Source organism: Neodiprion virginianus, chromosome 6, assembly GCF_021901495.1.
Source record: "Neodiprion virginianus isolate iyNeoVirg1 chromosome 6, iyNeoVirg1.1, whole genome shotgun sequence".
NCBI classification, from domain to species: Eukaryota; Metazoa; Arthropoda; class Insecta; order Hymenoptera; family Diprionidae; genus Neodiprion; species Neodiprion virginianus.
The window spans coordinates 22134062-22155795 of NC_060882.1; the positions used below are offsets into that span (position 1 = coordinate 22134062).

General features: G+C 43.2%; 1 protein-coding gene across 3 annotated transcripts in view; it reads left to right on the forward strand.

The window, feature by feature from the left end:
* The window catches only part of LOC124306717 (arrestin domain-containing protein 17-like), a 123672-nt gene extending 107298 nt beyond the window's left edge, over positions 1-16374 (forward strand). For 2 of the 3 annotated variants that reach the window (XM_046767650.1, XM_046767651.1), the window contains 7 exons: positions 13387-13521; positions 13604-13717; positions 13823-14040; positions 14169-14342; positions 14672-14845; positions 14973-15204; positions 15530-16374. In XM_046767650.1, the coding sequence (XP_046623606.1) occupies positions 13387-13521; positions 13604-13717; positions 13823-14040; positions 14169-14342; positions 14672-14845; positions 14973-15204; positions 15530-15693 (1211 nt within the window). In that variant the 3' untranslated portion in view covers positions 15694-16374. Of the gene's footprint in view, positions 1-13379; positions 13522-13603; positions 13718-13822; positions 14041-14168; positions 14343-14671; positions 14846-14972; positions 15205-15529 lie in introns of all 3 variants that reach the window. The other variant, XM_046767652.1, reaches the window with a different exon arrangement.
* The last annotated feature ends 5360 nt before the right edge of the window (positions 16375-21734 follow it).

Sequence of the window (21734 nt, forward strand, 5' to 3'; positions counted from 1 at the left end):
CGATTATAGTAACAGCAAGGTAACTTTTCTCAGATTTTTCTCTCCGTGTAGCAGTTTATACATATCCGTACTCATCTGTGCGCCAACCAGCTCAAACCTATCTCTTACGACCTCGCTCATCGCCTTCGTCAGCGGTATTCTCGATATTTTAATCGACATCCACATACTCGGTTTCCCTGGCTGCACGTCCCTGAATCGGGATTGTTGCTTCAATCGAGTTCTTCCAGCATGGTGGGATCTTGAATCCTAGCATTCGTTATGAACCTCTCACAATTTTCTCTCGTTGTTTACGATTAATGAGAAAATTGAACTCTAAAAAGCTTGGGAATTAATTTTCAACGTCAAAAACGAATCGTCTATTTGTCTATTTGCAACTGACGATGGAAGCTTCGGACTGTATTATTAAAGTCAAGAGTGATGTGAGCATTGCACTGTCCCCCGGATATTTACGAGGCATTTCCGCCAGGGTAACGGAGTCATAAATGACGGGTCAACGAGTGGGTACCTCGCGGGTGTGGCGGAAGCGAAGGCGGGGTTTTGGGGGGTGGGGGTGGATATCCCTCGCGAAGCTTGACGTGACCTCCGCGTCCTTTGCGACCTCCGCGACTTTGTCATCTCCGTCAGCGTTGCGGGATGTGACGTACGAGGACGACAGGTATATACGGAGGGAACTTAGGAGACGTTTTGGCCGTATACTAATCCTGTTAGCAGGACCGTCACGTTCAAGGATTTATCCTGGACTGTCGGCAGCTTAAGAGGGTCAACGCATAGCTACGGTATAACGCGAACACCCCCTTATATCGCCAGGTAATGCCTCTCCGCCCCTTAATCTACTTCAGTTCGCGCTCTGTGTTCGTACTGTCGAGAGTAAATTTGTACGAGCCGAGAAAGCCGTTAAATTCCATTATTGGCACTCCTCTCAGCCGCGTAACGGAAGTTTGAAAACGCAACGTTCACCGTAAGGATCTTGACGCGATTAATATCCCTAAGAATGACGCTGGATAGCCGTGGCGCAAAGAGCTACTCCTCCCACCCCTCTTAAGGAAAGCGACCCTTACCGGCTTAAGAAATTAAAGGTCACTTCCCACTTCTCATGAGGGGACCGAGAAAGCGAAGCTGTACGACGCAAGGCTGAGCATTTTAATATCGGATGGTACATAAACTTTTCCGCTTCAAATTGGCACAATTCTTTGATTATACATATATATGGTGTATTATATATAGACCCACCTATATCATACCGAGGGGCTTGGCCGCCCAACCCTTGTCGTTAGTATAATCTTGAAAAAAATAAGACGGAAGCTCGCAGGGGTTCCGAGCTGAGAAATCGAAACGTATACGAAAAGCTCTTTCCTTCTACGTTTCGGTTTCTACATCTTTCCTTTTTTCTTTTTTTTTTTTTTTCATTTCGTGCTTTCATCTATTTTTTCTATTCCTCATTCTGCTTCACGTGAACCCGTAACAAACGTTCAAGCGTCCCGGTGGTAGTAAGTTTAAGCCAAAACTTAAATGAAACTTTTCTCTGTAGTTGGAACGGACAAGTTAGTTTGACCGATACGATGGCCTCCAACTTTAAACTAAAATACCGCAGACCACCGCACAGGTATACATAGGTCCACCGGTCAACTTCAGAGTCACAGCTGCAGGCAACTACCTCGATCAAAGCTCTGATACACCGAGCGGTGAAATTGACAGTTACAAGTTCGCGGTGCAGCGAAGCTGTTGCATAGGACAGACTTCATTCAAGGCAAAGGCTAACGCAGTTCTTGATCGATTTAATTGTTCTTCGCAGAGTCTTCGAAGGTGTTCACTCGGATCGCAAAAACTTAAATGAGTTCGAATTCCTCGACTTTTGTCGGCTAAATATTTAAATTTGTCTAATCTTAGGGACGACCCTTTGGCGAGTACACGAATCCAAAACTTGCTGATTACACTTGCATGTTTAAAGCAAATTTAAACGTCGAGATGAAAATTACTTTAGATTCTGATCGTCTACGGTTATGAGAAGCATTTCGTTCTGTACCTTGGCATACATGTGTATATATATACGGATGTCAGAAAACTCTGGCCAATAAGACGGCTTTTACTCAGGGGAGAAAAATTATTACTTGGCATATAACAACTCGGAACGATCCCGATACCGTTCGTAAAAATCAGCATGGTTGTAAATATACCGAGTTTATAGGTCCAGGGTAGGAAGTTTTTATTTGTCTAAAAATTATTGCCCAGGGTAGATAATGGCCTACAGAGGGTGAACTCGATTCATCGCGAAGCCCGGGGTAGAAGTTAAAGCATCTTTCACCCGGACATGACGGTATAGAATAATATGTACAGTTGCGTACCTACCTACAGTTTCGCAGTAAATATTCTTGGACAATGTCTGCGTATTCGTTGAGAAACATAGATGACAGAGACGCGTAAGTGAAACGGAAAAGTCAAGGAAGAGTCCCGAGGGTGAAAAGAAGGAGGAGCGGTAAAAGGTCTCTTTGAATTCGTCTCGCGACATCAATTTGCCTCCAACCCTCCCGCCCCCGACACAGTTAGTTACAAACGAGCCTCTTCTTTCGAGGCAACAGACTCCGACCGACATGCCGTCTCTGCGTAGGCTTCGGTCTTGGCGCGAAGGAAGCTTCCGGGAGTTAATTCCGAGATAAGAAGGGAGATCCGTCTTTAGCCCGGTGTTTGCGAGTCATCTCATGCGCGAACGTAATAAATTTCATTCCACGGCAAAAGAGGTCCCTAACAAACGAGCTGAACCAACGCCGCCCCGTTATAATAAGGACCCTACAGTGTGTATACCTAACCTGCACCCATACCAGCAACCCCCGAGCGGAGACCAAACAGTTTCGCGGTCGACTCGAGGAGAGAACGTATAACGACGCGGCTCCCGACCTCCTGGAGGAGCACAAGCCTAGCCGGCCTATACTGCCTACGTGGATAGGTACTTAACTAGGGGAATCAGAGGCCCGGGTGGCCACGATGTGAGTTATGGGGGAGCGCGTTCATCCGGTGACCCGATAAATCACCGGACCGCCACGATATTTCGAAAACAGACGGAGATATTACCAATGCTCGTAATTCGGAGATACGTCTCCTGAAAGAGGCCGATATCTGTTCCTATATAAATAAATATAACCACTTTTTTTTATCCCTTCCTCGTTCCCTCCCCTTTTTTCACCCGGCGTTGGTAGGTACACATATTTTTCCTCGGACAACAAACAGGTGAGACTGTTCCGGATTACGGATTTGGTGTCAGGTTAAACTGAGCGTGTCCTTGCCAGTCGGAAACCGAAGGGTTTCGCCCTCGAGAAACAGTTCGGTCAACTTGAGGGTGAGAAAGGTTCTATACGGGTGCGGTTGGACCGGCGTGAGGAATCTGGGCCACTTCGGTCAGGTTCGATTCGGTTCGACCAATCTCTTACCCACGGGCCCAAGTGCACTGGTTGGAAATGAACCCCAGCGTGGTGAATAATTGTCACGATTAACCGCATGACATAATTATTGCCACCGTCGTTCGGAGACGTAGGTATAACAGACTCGCATTCGTTGATACGTACATACCTGTTCCAAGAATCGTTTCCATCTTCGGCTACCTGAACCTTGAATAACAAAGTGCGAAAAAAATGTCTGTAAATTGTAGGCAAGCAAGTTTCCAAGTTTCACGACAGCGCGATACTCCGTTACTGCGATAGTTAGAAAAGCTCGCGTTGCGAGGGAAGAAAACGGAAGAGATCAGAGAGATGAATTGGTCCATTTGTCCCTGCTGAGCGATTCGCCATTCACAGCCGCGTCGATGCTGCGCGTGTTACGTACGGCATACGTGGTGGTGAATATCCGTATCCTTTCAGGAATGTCTACCTCCGTTGCTTTTTATAGGTTTGAATTTATACCTTTCGTGCGATTTTCCACCGGGTAAAAGGAGTGTTTGTACAGACCGCACCAGACCCGGCTGATGTTTCTGGGAGCGTAATTTCTGCAGAGCGATGCGCGGGGATTCACTTGCTTTGGAACGTGAACTAAAAGGACGAGGTGCAAAGTGAGACAGGAACGACTCACAGCCGCTGTGTGTATATTATTCGTTTATAAGATTTCCCGACGTTCGCGAGCGTTTGCAGCGGGAAATCCCGGCCCGTCTAAGCGCTTAACGGCGTAAATATACCTGCGTAATATATTCAAAGACCTGGAGGACTTCCTGCGGCAAAATCCTTGCCTCGCTGCGGCAACTGAATCTCCTGAATTGTGGTCCTAAAGTCTGACAGTTGGCTGAATCACGTGCAAAAGCGAAACGCTGACTGTAGGTAACCTGCAACGCAGTAGTAACGCTCGGGTAATGGTCAGACGTTGCGCTGGCGGTTTAAACGCCGAATTATAAACAGCTCGTAAATCCGAGAGACTGAGCAGTAAAAATTGATGTAAAAACAACAACAGGATCACTGAGTACACGGTGATTTATTCAGCGGCCTCGGCGATTCGACGAAAATCTTTTTCCTCGTTTTTGGTATTTTTTTTCTCTTTTCTTTCCCGTTTCCCCCAGTTTCTTTGCCACACGATTCATGCGTTGCTTTTCTTCCAGGGTTATACCGCGACGATTGTTTAGAGGATTGGCGGATTACGTTGACTTTTCATTTCTTTCTTTCCCTTGATAATTTGAATTTAGACCAAGTTCAGACAGAAATAATCACGATAATATTGAGTATTTTCCGGCAAGAAGCGAGCGTGCAGCTAATCAGATTTAAAAAAACACACTTTCTACTAGTAACTTTCAAGTGCTTGTAGTTTAACGGAGGAACAGTTGATACAGCAACTTCTTGGTTCATCCGCAGTAGATCAGTAAAGGTTTAAATTTGAGCCACTCAATCAATCCCCAATTTAGTAGAGTGGGTCTTGTCGTTCCCAAAACGTGATGTACTGCCGGTGTTGATAAAATTCTCTTACCCTGAATACTACAGCTACGGTATTTCGTCGTGAAAGATGATGAGATAAATGTCCGAGGGTAACTTTTTGGGAAAAGAAGAAAAAGAAGTTGAATTTAAGAACTTGCCTGTGTTACAGAATTGTCTGCAACGTCGTTGAAAAAATAAGTATTCGAGATTGTGGCTGACGTCAACCTGGATAGAACAAAATACGCAAACGTGAGCGTGACGGTTAAGATTTGTCAGACATTTAGAGGAATATTAACGGTGGTACCGTGAAACTTGATGACCAATGATAAATAATTAATTAAGCATGACAAGGCAGGTCTGACTTAATACGAACGGAAACTTCCCTGTTATTCGATGTTAATCAACCCGTTCTTTGCATTGCTTTTTAAAATCAACCCTTGATCCATCTCGTCCCTCTTCCTCTCTGATTTTCGCACCCACTTTTCGTTGTCTTCTCTCCCTCACTTCTTGTCTTTTTACTAATTTATTATACTTCGTAATGACAAAAATTGTTGTTATGATACCTTGTTAATTGCTTTTTTAATCATCTAATCGATCGTTGGTGGACCATAGCGCATTACACAAAGAAACGATACGAATTGGATGATTGATAAAAAAATCCTCCGGTTACGCGCAGCTCCAAGCTGGCGGACCAAAATTCCATTATCATTACTATTATTATTATTATTCACCGATAATACCTGTACGAGTGCATAACTCAGCCGATAATCCATATGCCAAACGGCCTGCATCGATCGGATGGTCGGTAGAATATCCACGGCGCTAATAATAGCGGCAAAAGGATAATAAACAGCCGGAACAATGCCAACAATCAATATCCCGTAGCACCTCCAGGTTCAATAAGATAGTCGAGAGAGTGGCGTTAATAGCACACAAATTGAAAGCGGGATAGCTGAGGCGACGACGGGCAACCCCTTTAAATTTGAATTTTATTTTTATCGCCTCTTTGGGCGAATTTTAATATACGTCGAGGGGAAGTTGACAGGGCGACTGGAGCCCCACGATAATCCGGGAATAAATTCAACGGTAGCGAGCTCTCTGACAGGAGCGTAATTTATGGGGAAGTCCGTGATGCTTGGAAAGTTGGAAATTGTCGTGAGACGAGATCACGTCAAGACGCGTCGTAGAAGGTATACGTACGACTATCATCCTACTGCCGGAATTCCTCCAACTGTCGTATTCCGGATTTTTTCTGGGCTGGCGGGGTGCCGAATTGGTCAACAGCGTCCAAAATCCCAGCTTCTCTCCACTCGCTTCCGGTCAATGGAATACCGCGAAATTATCATCGACATCGCGGCCAGCATTCCATGGTAGCGTGAATCTACCGACATTGACATACCGCGCTAATGACTCGGCTGTAAACCGCAGAAAAAATTAGCCTTACTCCCCGGTGTACAGATATAATATAATTCGGATTAACCGTGACCGAAACGACGTTATGCAGCGGGTTTGTTAATCACTCGATCGTAAACCGGACAAGCATGCGAGGGAAATCAAAGCCCGTGGCATTAAAGCGAACGATAGATGCAAAAAAAAAATTACATACGTAGATTTGAGGACACGCGTTATTAGCGAAATATTTTGGAAACGAGGGGAAATTGAGGCGGACACTCGCACCACGCGGCCGGCCCTGGAAGTCGCGGCTCTTATCCCCGGGGATTGGTATAATTTTCTAAAAATAAGAGAACAAATCTGCTGTCACAAAAGTGCGCACGAGCCCTCGGATTCAAAAGCTGCGGTGCTGAGAACACGATACCGCTAGCGGCGTCCCAGGAAGCGGAGACGTTGAGTCGTGATCCCGGGTGAAATGTGAGACAGAATAAACTGCTTTCCCACAGATGTTGTCGGCACGCTTAAACGCAACGTCGTCACTCAGTGAGTGGCCCGGTAAATTGAATAGGCGAATGAATTTATAAGAAAGCACGTATATAATGTACGAGTCTGAAGCGTACCGAGGTAAAAATAATGTGCGAGAATTGTGTTTGCACCCTAAAATACGAGTACGCAGGGGAAAAAGAAAAGAAAAAATCAGAACAAGGAAGTAGAAAAGTGGCACAATCGATGAGAGACTGAAGAGGATTATTGAAGCTCCGGGGAAACTCCGAAATGTTCCGAGTTCGACGATCGAGATTCCCTTCAGTCGTTTCAACTTGCGACGCGGCAATTTTCTGCACCATCCTGCAAACTCTGGACTCGAACCTTGCCCTGCAGCCCGGAAGAACTAAGTGCGGAATAATATTAGCTCTCTCTTGATGCCAACTTCACACGATTTCTAATTTTAGACTCGGCCAGGTTCCTTATAGCGAGAAAAATATCATCTAGAGACTAATTGCGATAGCAAGAAAAGCTAAAAATAACGTGATTGCGTGGGTGACTCGTTGTCCGGCAAAGCTTTTCCCCGATCCGTGGAAGCACAATACGTTCAACCGTACAACTACACTCTCGTATAACGCGCCTTGTGCACCACGAACTGCCGTTGGTCCAAGTCGCCGCCGCGAGTAATGAAGCAAAAATTAATTACGTCGCTGAGATACTCTGGCGACAGTAATACAATACTGTGGAAAACGAGGGTGGGCGAATAACGCGGAGTCCGTTGATACGCCCGGTTCTACTTGCTTTGGGTTTGTTGCGCCGCTGTCTGCACCTTGATGAAATTTGAATGCATAACGGGGAGGGGGCTGATTAAAGACGAGAATTGCGTAGTTCTGTGGACGGTGTTTCTAGCCGTGTATGTACAGAGGTGAAACAAAGGAGCATTTTGACACATGACCACAACTCCGGTTGCCCCCTGCAGTTATTTCGCTGCGTGACGCGGGTAGCACTTTCGAAGACTGTGGCAACAATGACACGCGGTGTGTGTGGTGCACTGGTCAGACCTAGGCAGCGTCGCGTCGTATCAACGATAACTGGCAAGGTGGTGAGAAAAGACGCGGGTCTGAGTGGAATTGTACGTGAAATCAAGAGCTTTTCAGTGTCGACACGAAGTGGAACCTAGATTTCATTATCGTAAATGGGGGTAAAACACAAAGGATCTAGCGACGGGTGTAACACGTAGGTGCGGTACAGCCTATCGCGTGTCTTAAATTGAAAAGGGTCGAGAAGCTCGTGCTTTAGAGGAACGTGTTGGACAAACCACCCCTCATCCCTGCCATTTCCATCCTTCACCGGGAACTTTTTATTCCGTATGCATATATCTGTGCGGGTATACATATATGTGTGTGTGTGTGTGTGTGTGTGTACACAGATATTTTTGTTCTTTTCCTTTTTTCTTTTTCTCCCACTTGGTGTTCTACTTCTTCTTCGTGATTTTTTTCCCTCCTTCCTTACGCCAAGCAGAGACAGCCGTATCTAAGGAAATGTAAATTTACCGAGGGCGCAGAGGTTACCGATGACTAGAGGCACGCGGCATATGAATGTTTATTTTCTTGTGTTTTTTCCTCCAAATTTCAACGTTTCAACCGTAATCTTGTAAAAGCTAGCGCCGCACGTTTCACCACGTCTGGTTAAACTGTGACTGAGAGCTTCACCCTTCTGTACCAACTTACTCTGTATCTTATTCGCGAATAAAACGACATTCGGCGAGACACATGATATACCGGGTATAACGCTGGCGACGTTTCACCTCCGTAAGATTTCTTTCGGGGATAGCGCCTCGACCAAAGATCCTAACCAGACGTACCACGAATGTGTCATCGTACACGATATCAAATTACTCGTACAAAGACGCACGAATGTCGTACAGAATCCCAAAATATACAGCGTGTAATAACGCTGTGTACGCCACGCAGGAATATCGCGCATATTAACGTTTCAATTTCACTATCCGTTGCACCGTGAACAAATCCATACCTCCACCCTCGTGTCATTCGTAATATCGTGCACGAATTTGTAATATTATGTTATACTCGGATCGAGCATGCATTCGCTATAATTACTGCAAACTTCTCGTAATTGGAACGTTTTGGATTATTAAACCTTATAAACCGTTAACAATCTTACAGCTGTAACCTGGTTTGTCAAGAAACAAACGTCGATACTAATCGCAGAGGTATCAATTACTACTCGTAAAGTATCGTAATTGTTGCGCACTCACGTGAGGCAAAAATAAAATAATCAAACGTAACGCACATTATAGAATTGATCACCATTCGTGCAAAGGCGACAAGCATGAAATTTGTGCCCCACTTACAGAATCCACATTGTTTGACAGATATCCGAAATGATAGCCGTCAGCAAAATTAGAAATTTTTCGCACAAAATCTTCCAACATGATTTTGGAGCTCGTTAGATAAGCCGATAATGAAAGGTAGTGGATATATATTGCATTACGTCTAAAACTTTGACATTTCCTGTCAGCCACCACTTCCAAAGTTATTTCATCAATCAAGTGGGTTCTCCTTTTTCGCATCAATATATCGAGTTTTTCAAAACGTAATCACGAGCTGCCTCTTTCTGGTAAATACACAGGAATCTAAGATTATATACAGATATCGTTTTCGTATTCACTTGCCTATTATCCGTTGCATTCCCGTAATTTCCTTCTCACGTTCTTATTCATTTTGGTCCATCTATAACCTGGAATAAAGAATTTCCGGTGCACAGGCCACTGAATCCGGCTTTTTTCCGAAAAGCGGCTTATAGCTCGATTCGCCAGCATCAGCGTCATCAAGCGTTCGAACGTTCCTGGGCAATTAGTTCGTTGATGTATGGGCGTTTTAATGAGCAAGCATGGCAGCAGGGTCCCCCTGTTCCGGAATTAAACAAACAAATCTCGTTCAAATCAGGCTTGCAGTGCTTTCTAAGGACGAGTAACGTTTTAGCGAAGCGAGAAACGATCGGTCGGACTTTCGGACAAGCCGAAAGACGGGTAATTTTTGAGAAGTATGCGCGCGGGGAGGAGAGGACTTCTTGTCTGACCCGTTTCGTTTCATGCTCGAGTAGGCAAGCTTTATCCATAGAGTCGATGTGATGGAGTTCGATAGCGAGACAAGAGAGAGGGAAAAGCTTCGACGGACAAAAAAAGGCCGGTAGTAGTAAGTAAGTTATAGTGGGACTTTAGGTCCAGGACGGCGGAAAGTTCCTGGCTAAACCAAGGGTTGATTGCTTTTTTGTCCCCGAGCCCATTCCAGTCGGCTGGAAGGCCGGGTCGCCTTACTCCGGACACTGATATGCACAACGGTCCCGATCCGCATATAAGACGTTCCTTCTTTTCAAAGACCCTCGAACTTGTCGATTTTCGAACGGATCGTCGTGGTGACCGTTACAACCTCGAAGAGTGATTTGAAATTCCACCAGAATATTCGGAAAGAATTTCATTTATTTCTCTGGCTTTTTACATTTCATCCTTCCTCCAAACTATATTTTCCACTGTATTTCATACGAATTCTTGGCCCACTCAAGTACGTTTATTCGTTTGACGATCTTCCGGTAAAAACGAGAGACACGTGTTTCTTTTTCAGGCGAGTTGGTAACTTTTTGAAGTGGATGATAACTCAATACTTATGCCAAGGGTATTCTCAAGTTTTACACGCATAAGCTATAGGGTATACATCAGCGAAATGTCGGGTTTCAATTTCAGCAAGCACGGAAAAGGAAGAAGAAAATTCATCTCGTATGTCGCTTCAGCCTGCGTAAATGGTGGGTGAGAAAAAATTGCGTGAGTAAAAATTTTATCAATTTGCGAAGCACCTCGTCCAAGTTCTGTAACTATAATAATGACTCTGGTGAACAACATTCGAGTTCCAAGTATAATAGAAGCTAACGACGCTACGTTGTCACTCGGTTGTGAACAAATCCACGGTGTAACTGAGACAGCAATTATAATAATTACAGTCTTCAATTCAGAACTAGAGGAGGGAGGGATAGAGAGCTCTGGAATATGTGTTTAAGGCACGTAATTTTGGTGGCTGTTACGGCATCACGGCTCAACCCGGAAAGAGGGCTCGTTATCTCAACGTAGAAAGCTCAGACAAGCAGCCTCGTTTGTCACGCGCTGACCTCCCTCGACACGTCCTCTTCTTCTTGTCAGACGTCTACAGTCTTGCTCTCAGGTAACCACCACAGTAACATGTGTACCTCGGATAGGAAAAACTCCAAGTGGGCCGAGAGCCTCATATACATAAAATACCTCTATACATGTATACGATTTCAACCGACCTCAGAGGCTAAAAGAAAGGAAGGCTTCACGTGACGCGACACTTTCTTCCACAATCGGTTCGCCCGCGATTTCTACCAACCATTCATCACCAAAAGTTGTCAAGTCCCCGCATGGCGTTTGATGCGAAACTGGATTTGTTACTTCTTTCTGTTCAAGAAATATCTATATGAGATTTGATTTGATGCAGAAATTATACTTACAATAGTAAAACTTAGTTATTTTATAAGGCAACCTACATTAAAGCCAAAAGCTTCACTCGAATTTTCACAACGTAATCTATGTATTAAATGACAATGATCTTTGACGAAGCGATCGTTAATCTGAAGAGTTATTTCTGGGTAAAAATATTCTTGATTGTAATAGTTTTGACTCATTGTCAGCATCAATTAACCCGAAACTGTTTTCAATTACATTTACCACGAAATAGATATTTGATTGGGTACTGTAGAATTTTGATCCATGTATAACTTGAAAAATAAACACCATATAATGTTGATCAAAGGCCACTAAAATTACACAGTACTTTTAGCGGCTACGTATTATGTGGAATATCTTGTAAATAATAAGGACTAAATCTGCTATTGCAAATCCTGATTAGTGCGTGGAATGAAAAACATTCGTATATGTAATCAATAGCCCATGATATTATACAGCAAAGCTTCAAAACCTGATAATGATCTGTGACGGACAGGTAAATCTTTGCCACACAACTCCCAAGCCGAGCCTGTATAATTAACATAATGCGATACATCGTTAAATAGCGGTTATAATCAATCCAATTGGTTTATACGCGCGGTGACAGAGATACGCATTTGGATTACGGGCCATATAGTAAGTATTCTAGCCAAATAGGGATAGAGTTCACACGCATCAGCCCTTACAGGCTCCAGGCTACAGGGTAAATATATCGTAGTTGAAGCTGCCATGCTAATGTATACTCAATTAACGCTGGTTTTACCCAACACAAACAGCCCTCTTTAGCATCGCGTACATGCCCGAGATGCGAAGTATGCGCCACGTTCCCCGGTTGAACCTCTCTACAAAAGCCGGTAAGTATTATACTCTGTTACAAAGACGTAAACTCGCAGACAGTAATATACGATGTACGTGTATTACAATTACATCGGTAATAATCACCCGAAGGTTGTATGGTTGTTTATGATGAATTACCTCCGCGTTGCGCAGACACACGATGATATCTCCTCGTCACGTCGTTCTTCGGCACGCAGTTTAAGCGCGGTTCACGAAACGTGCGACGGTACAAAATCGATCGCACGATACGCGGCATTTCGAGGATGATTGTGATTCTCTCACCGGCGTCATATTACCCTGCAGGATCTTCGTGGGTCTGGTTGATTATGGTTAGTTCTGGTACGGCGTCCATCGACGCCCGACATCCGACGCTCGAGGACGCCAAGGCGTCTCTGAGTCTAGACGAAAGTATTGGCGGCCGACGGCGCGAGAGTTTGCTCCGAAGGATCAGTATCCGAGCTCAGGGCGAACTGTCACAACTGGTCGAGGGAATGCCGTTCTGCAGTAAAGTCTAGTGGAGAAAATCTGTATATTTCTTTTCGTTTTTCATATCTACTGTAACAGTGTCTCAAGGTGTGTAGAATTTGTGACACGTATAGACGCGTCTTGGGTATAAGCATGCACAGTGCGTTCTTGAGTGATACGATAAATGGTCGAATGAGGAAATTTGGTTTTGGTTAAATCGTGGAAAGTCAAAACGACGATGAGGTGTAAAAAAATCATACAAAGTGCATAGCAAATGTTTGTGTAGGTTGATGGAATTGGTAAATCATTTCACCGTCAATCAGCACGGAAGAACGATTTATAGCAAAGCATAAAGCAATCCTTTCGCAACTCAAGAAGTTCAATTCGAACGAATGTGCCAGTCGTAAAAGCCTGACTGGTATATGGTGTACACTATTTCCACGACAGGTTTAAAATCCCGTATCGATAAGTCATCGGCTGGCGGTTGCGTAAAGTACATATCCATAGAAGAAAGTCTCAAGCTTTCCTCGGTGCTGATTTCTCGTTGAAATTCTCGGAGCGTGCGCGACGACTTCATCGATGGATGAAGCCGCGGGGATTATCACACCAAACCCTTTTGCTTCGAAGTATAAATGGCAATCAGAATACTAGTCGCCTCAAAGCTCTCGCATCCAGTTTCGATGGCATTCATATTGATATTCGAATCAGCTTAACCCTCTTAATTTGAAAAAAAATGGTTACACGTCTTTCATGTTAAGTATCTAATTCCCTGCTTTTGAAAGTTTTCAGACTCAAAGTCTTGGGGAAGTATGGGCCTGTCGAGATTCGAGATCATCCTGGATAATCCGTACGGAATTTATTACGCCGGTTGTCCAATTTCCGGCAATGTTTACATAGACGTGGACTCGCCGAAAAAGGTTCGAGGTAACGAATCATCTCAATAAAATGACGGGACATTGAGATAATCTCATTCGTTCGGCTATTTTCTTCCTTCTTGTTTCAACAGGGATTGAAGTTAGGTACAAGGGCGAGGCCAAGGTGCGGTGGAAACCCGAGGGGGGAAACCAAATACGCAAAGCAAACGAAACTTACATGGACATAAAGTGTATTATTTGCGGAGGTAAGTCCGTACGCAGCAGCGCAGTATAGCTAAAAGAATTTTAGCCTATTTTTCACGTAACTCTATAATCTATTAAGTTTTCTTTCAACCACAACCCCCTTTCAGACGGCGAAAGAGAATTTGAAATACCCGAAGGAAGTCACGTGTTTCCATTCACCTGGATGCTACCGACAAATATTCCCGGCAGCTTCGAAAGCTTGTACGGGCGTGTTCGCTACACAGTCAAAGCAGTCATTGATCGGCCCTGGAAGTTTGACCACGTCCTTAAAGTTCCGTTCACCGTCGTACCGATCCTTGATCTTAACCGCGAACCACTTTCGTCGGTGAGATGAGAATTCACGTGGAGTGCCTCTTCGTTTCCTCGACAATAAACGATCGTGGCATCATCCCATTTCTTAGATATTCTATTTCAAGAAATTTTCCTAATCATCCCCCTTGATTTTCTCCGTAGGAGCCGATAAACGAGGAAAATCACAAAACGTTTTGGGGTCACTCGGAGCCTCTCTATATGTCCGTTTCGCTTCCCGTTCGTGGCTACGTACCGGGACAAAATATACCAATTAAAGCAAAGCTGAATAATATGTCAGGCGTTGACGTTGAAAAGTTAAGAGTGGTGCTGAAAAAAGTGAGTTCTGCTGAATTAATCATAACTTTGACGCTGCCGTAGGGTCATTGTAAAAAAAAAACGACAGAATTGAAAGTCAAATGAAAACTCCTCTGCACCTTTATAAAAGTTTCACTGAGAATAACATCGGAAAAATGGTAAACTTTATTATTGCAATATATCAGATCCGACTAGGCAATTTCAAATGTCACAAATCCTCTGGTTAGCCAGACTACGAAGGTAATTGTATCACGCGATAGCGTTGCAGTTGTATAAATTTCAACTCAGCGATGCCTGATCGCGCAACTACTGCAAGTAACACGTTTTTGTACATGCCCAAATTTTTACAGTTAGTTACGTTTCATGCGTTGGGAGATTCCCGGACCCGAAAAGAAGTGATAACGGATTTCGAAGCGAACGTCGACGAGGGTCAAGATTTGGTTCTGATTAACCTAAAGTTACCCTCGCTTCCACCTTCCGGCCTGCAACATTGTAAAATCATCGAAGTCGACTACAAGCTAAAGGTTGGAGCCAAACGTTTGTAAGAAAATATCCACCGAGCACGAGCTAAAACAAAATCGTCTCTGGTCCACGACTTCTCTTCAAAAGGTAACGGTCCGTTGCTCTTTGAATTAACTGACGTTGTTGCAGGTTGAGGCTAGGGTCGAAGGGTGGTATAATAAAAATCTCAAGGTCAGAATGGATATTATAATTGGTACTATACCGCTCCTCACTTACCAAGTGCCACAGCACACTGTGTCGACATCTGCTGTGGGTTTCGAGGGTGTAACTTCGCCTTTACCATCCGCTCCAAATCAGCCGGAGTCCCAACAAGAGACCTTTGTGTTTCCGACGGAAATAGAGGAATATTCCTCGAGTTTACGTGAGTTTCAGAATTGAAGGGCTTCCTTGTTCGCAAGCAACCACGAGCCTGATTTAGACGCAATTATGACGCTCGTGTGTTTGCAATTATTCGACTCCTGTCGATGTCGACGTATAATGGACGCTCTCTGATGCGCCAACACAAAGCCTTTCACCAGTTTGGCTATAGCCAGGATTTTAATACTTCAATTTGCTGTTCAGAAAACACTTTTAAACAATTTTTCAACACCTGTCATATCATAGATTCAGTACCGACATATATAATATATATTTTTTCAATTACTAGGAAAACACAACTGTTACTGTTATATGAAAATCTGTTGCAGCGAAGTCCACCTTCGAAAAATGCGAAAATTACAAAGCATCGAAACGTGAAAAGGACGAATCACCGGGCGAGGATACCGACGGAGATAGTGACGAAGAAATCGCTTCATCATTCGATCCAAAATACACTGTTTACGAGTTTGGACCAGTTACGCCAACAAACTAGCCATAAACTGTATTACTCATACTTCTGTGTGTCATAATTCCACGATACATTTGTGTATCATCCGCTACAAATAATCGCTTATCGTGATGACGCTATTGTATCCCATGTGATGTCCATGCCAAAGATCATTTGTTTAACTGTGAAAATTGCTAGTTTGTTCGTTGATACGAGAAGAAATCGTTTTCCTTTGATATATTGTGTGGTTGTGTAAGCCGAAAACACTGAATACGCGAAAAAATGAACAGTAAATTATTCTCGTAAAACATATTATTATTATTATTATTGTTATTATTGTTATTGTTGTTATTATTATTATCATATATTTCATCACCACATAACTTATGCCGCATATGGCATGCATCGGTTGCCAGATCACAAATGTTCCGAGTGTAATATCGTATGAACATGCGTAGAACACGGATAAACATCATGAAAGGGATTCTTTTTTGGCAATCCACCAACACAGATGCTTATCAACGGAGTGCTTATTGTAATTCCTATCTCGTTAAATTCAGCTTACCGAAACCAGCAGTGTTCGTGTACCAGACTTCAATCGTTGTTGTATTCTGTACAGACCAAGCTTTAAACTGGTGATGAGTAACCATAAATAAATCCAAATTATTCGCTAAAATAGCAACAATTAAGTACTTGTATGAATCTTAATAAATATGTTACACAAAAGCATTGCGATGTCTAACTTGTCCTGGTGGATTGAGAACTGGAGAAAGTTGTTGAGCGTCAAAGCATAGCGCATGGGTTATACATCAATGAAAAATTCAGATCTTATGCTTTCGCATAAGAGGGTGAATGCAACGGTGTGCATAAAAGGCGAGAATGGAGTTCAGGAATAATGAAGTCTATATTCTTTAGAATCGCATAGAGTCTGAGCCAAGCAGCGAGCTTCTGCGGTAATATTTTCAATCTACGGTAGCCAGTCTTCTCAAGCTACGAAGTACCGATAACGGTCTCAGATAAAGGGAATTTAGTAGTTCATATAACTTGATTGTGAAGAACAGAATTTGTTGACCGGAGCTCGAATGGAGCGTGAGTTTCCTTATTGTTAGCATCGAAACAATTTTAACACACCGTTTACCAGATAATAGAAGGCTGGTGAACCTGCAGCAATATTACGCCAGAGCCGGCTCATAATACTTGGGCAATATCTGGTTTTCAACAGAATTGCTTCGATGGATTTTCAGGGATTTCCATACAGGAGTTCACTGCGCTTTGTAAAGCGATTGATGGTAGGACAAAACTAGGTAGCCTGATTTGGGGGGGTCTAATTGTAAGACGACTGTGCGGAAAATTTTGAGGAGAATATAATTACAGTACAGAAAGCGGAGTCGATTGCCATTCTCCGAAACAGACGCTTTCTGCTCTCAACTCGACCCTTTGCTCTGGAGTTTGTCGGTTTCGTAAACCCGTCGTTAAGCCGCGAGCATTAGGCTACGGGAATTAAATTAAACGATAAATTCCAGCTAAATAGCATCTGGGAGAGGAAATTTCCTGGCATCGGCCGCAAGACTGTGTATACCGCCTATACTGTACTTACTCGATTCAACCAACCCTGCAGGGTACCGAGCACAAAACCCTTGCTCAAAGCTTGCGGAGAAAGGTTTGAGTCGGAGAGATGGTAACACATGGAGAAAACGTAGAAAAAGCTCAAAGAAATGCAAATAATGCAGGTACAGCTGTGGATGCAGATTGTTGTCTACGTCGTGCAGTGCTTCGAACTTTGTTTCTGATCTGTGCATACCTAGAGCTTCATTTGTCGCCAGTATCAGTCAGCCAAGAAACCGATTTTATCGTACTTTTGTAAGAATGTTTTCGTTTCCAGTGCAACGAATTCGCAATACGAAATTGAACCAAAGTCCGTGTTTTCTATCCACCTTTTGTAAAAGCGCGGCTTTCTGCGACAAGGGCTTTGAGACGTAGATAATATTAGTAGAGCCACGTCGAGAAAACCGTTCGAGAGGTACAGCATAATTAAATGCTCTTTAGATGCTAATTAAGGGCCGTTTTGAATATGACCCCGCATAATTGGCACCCAAAGAGCACTTGATTCCTGTAATACTGATTAATTTTCAACATTCTTTTAATCCGGTACTCTTTGCAAGTGCTCTACGATCGTTACTTTGCGTTAGCCGAGTAATATAAAAATGAAGGATTCTAGTGAAGAAGATCGAGCATCGAAGTTGTTCCGATTAGAACACCTACACCGCACGATCCATGTCTTTTTTAGCTAATATTATTCACGTGATTTTTTTGAAAATGTATGCACGACGAACAATTACTTGGCGGAAAGAGCAATGTGATATGGAGTGATTGACGCTATTGAAATTGAGGAGCGTAGAGGATGGATTAAGTAATTGTTTCGGCGATTCATTTAATTCAAGGACCTCGACATTTCAATCAGAAACCCCAAGAAAGTCCCAGAATAAATTTGCTTCATTCACGTTCCACTTATATCCATTTACGCGTGACTCGGAACAAACAGAAAAACACCGAGAGAAACGTAGAGGAAAGTGGACAGTAGTGGGACACCATTAATCGCGAAGCCACAATGCTGACAAAACTGGCTTACCACTTTTCGTCAAACGAATGAATTCCCAACCACTTTAATTCGGCCACTCTGTCGTGGCTTTTGAACTTGAACTAACTGTCGCGCGTGACTAACCGCAACCGCAATTAATCAACAAAGTAAACGCTCGATGAAGCCGCATGCGGTAAACATGCAGGTCCATATTCAGGGTTACATATATGATGCATATTGTCACCACGAGTTGAACCAGCTGCTAAACTCTCGCCGTGATGCCGGGGTAACTTTTTAAACTCTCGGCATCTCCCCGAGCGAAAACGCGGAAGTGCTGGTAACGCTTCCCCAGAGGATCGATTCAATTTACTTCCCTTATCCGGGTCTCTCTGTTCTCTTTCCTCTGTTCCATCCGCGCCGCTCTCCGTTCTTGACTCCAATTGCTCAAAGTAGGACGACGCCGACGAAGCCTCGTCTCTTAAGCGACGCACACCTTCTCTACGTGTCCGCCTATGATGCTTGTCGTGCTACGTACGCACGGAAAACTCCGAAACGAGACAATTTTTTTTTTTTTGCACCCCAACTTCCGCCCTTAATTCTGTCATATTTTGCCTGAGATGGCTCGGCAAACATCCGAACCACGTGAAACCTCGGTTCAAAACAATTTTTCTTTGCAAGAAAAAATATTTGAATAAACAGTGGCAGGGATGTATCGTTCCTACTATGGACAGAAATTCATGATTGTCAATATTATTGATAGACAGTTAAGATGAAGATAGCATGATAAAAAAATTTCTAGCAATTCTGTATATATCGGATATCATTTTAGACATCCTGGAGTACAGAGGTTTTTTCTAGCACTGGTACAAGCAGAGCGTTGTATGCGATTTGATGAAATTCGGATGATTTGTTCTCAGCGTTATTCAAGATATCTGAATTTCAATACTAAATTGAATTATTCATATGTGGTCTCCCTGATTTAGGCTTCAGGAATAACATTAAGCTGCGTTGACGATAAAATCAATTAAAGCGATTGAAGACAAAGATTTTTGAACTTTAAGAAATTTGATACTTTAAGTTTAACTGTAAATGTATTCTGTTACCCATTCGCAAAGGTTATACCGAAAAAATCCGTTTTTATGCATTACCGTGGAGTATCTGCAGGTTTTTGTCGGAATAATTCTCACTTCGGAAGGTTACTTTATAGACGTCATAAATTTGCCTGGGAGACTTGAAAGCATGCCAACTTTGGAATCCATGCATATATAATCTTTTTATATAAACCCATAAGAGCGTCTTCGCGGAAGAATCAAGTATTGGTAACCAAACGCGCTAAAATATAGATCCTGAAAAAGATCAAGTATACTCAAGTGTAGCCGTTTGCACCGCCATATCTCTTTTATCTTATTTTTTTTTATGGCCCAGATTATATCTTTCGCGAGTTACAGCCGAAAGGAATATAACTTGTGGGGACGCTTCGTTTACTTTAGCTTATTTTCACTTTTCACCCCCATCCCGGGGTGTCTCTGATTTTTCTCGGTCTTAAATTTTGGCCAATATTTACTCATCGTGACCCACGCAATTTAACATAAAAATGATAAACAATCGTTCCAAGAAACTCGCTTTCACATCTCGCTTTACGGTGATTCATTGACTCGTATCACCGTCGATATCGATTTGAGAAGAAAAGCAGCAAAGAAAACGGCCGGGCAATAAAATTCGTCTTGTTATTTCTTTGAATTGAGGGTGCTTCCGCCATCGTTTATGGGATGCATATGACGAGTGAATACGATCGCCTAAATATGGAAATACTATACTACCTGAACGTGACGAGAGAAAAAAACAATGTGTACCCACTTTAGAATCACTCGAGACGATGCTCTCGAAATATCTCCGAATATCACGCATACCGAATAACGATCAACATTTTTGTTTATTCTAGGCTCGGAAACATTTCTTATACCATTTTCTGAAATGGAAAAACCCGGTCAATCGTTTCCGAATCGAGGCATAATTATTCGCTTGTTCGAAACTGCTCAACCCGAACGAATTGCAGGGTGCGTCAAGCACAAAAGGAAACAACTTCCCGACTTAGGCAATAAATATATCCCTACGTACGTATCGTCCAGAACTCCCTACGACTAGTCATTAAAAAGTTTTTACCGTTGTTAACGCGTCATCGGCGAGAGAAACTCGGTTCATTTTTTTTTCTTTCTTAATCGCGAGTTTTGAATCTTCTTATTATTTCCTTTTGTTTCTTAACGTTGCAACATTGTCAAGACGAAGTATACACCCATGTAATAACACCGTAGCCCCAGGTTGAGGATTTCTTTTTCTTCAATTCTTCGAGTAGCTTTTATTGTGAATCGTAACAGCCAGTCGTGCTAATTTAACATTCCAGGGTACCCGAGGCGTTGTCTCCTGTTTTCGCAGAATAAATCACAGTGTCTTCCTGCAGACAAATACGCGCTCGTTGAAACTTCCCCGAGTTTGCGTGCACCTTGCCGTATTCTTAGGTAAGTGTGCATGCAGAGAGGATGATTTAAGCTACTTTATTTTACACCGTCAACGCGCTCGCCACCTTGTTCTCATTATCATTGTCACGAACGCGGTCTGGATGGTGTCGACTTTTTTTGTTAATTCAACAAACTGACAAGGTAGCACGCAAAATTTGCTTTCTTGGTAACTGCAATATCCGTACAATTATGGACGACAGCAAGGAGAGAATATATCAAACAAATTTTGAATTAAAATAGCAGAAAAGGATGCGGAAAATATAATATATATGTAATACATGCATACTTTCGAAACATCCAACTTGAGCTGTTGAGCTTCTTACCAAACGCCGTGTATATTATACAAGTGAAATTGTAGCTTTGCTCAGATGATTTTCATCGCTTAAGCGGCTTCACTTTTTTCCCTTCTTGCTCTTTTTCGCTTTTTTCCCTTTTTCCCCACCTCCCGTGCCTTTCTGGTAAACCACCGTGATGATGGGTGGCACGGGACCCGGATCCGGCCATGGGATATAATTCCTCGGTGTCTTAAGCTCGATCTCTAAACTATTCTTCATATCGTCCGCGCCGAGATACTGACGGGTGGATCTTAGCAAAAACATTTCTTCGTCGGGTTTCTTAACCGGAGGAACCGTATTCGGAATAACATTCACCTTGACGCAACCCTCCTTGCACTTCTTGCCTGATAGGGGAACAAGAAGGTTGTTTCTGATAGCCGTGGGTCAAAGGTCATGACGTTTACAGATGATCCTGACATTCATTAAGACAAATAATGAAGGTGTAACAAAAAGATTGGATTTCAAAGATATCGCTCGAACATAGCTGTGATTAAGAAAAAGCAATTCCCCTTTCTTCCTGAAGGAATCCAATGTTGAAATGAGAGTGCTAAAACCAAGTTCCGTTGCGGTTGTGAAACCGACGTATAAAAGTAATCGTGGAGATGATTCATCACCTTCAATCCCCTCTGTTTCATCAACCACGCGGGCAAAATTGCC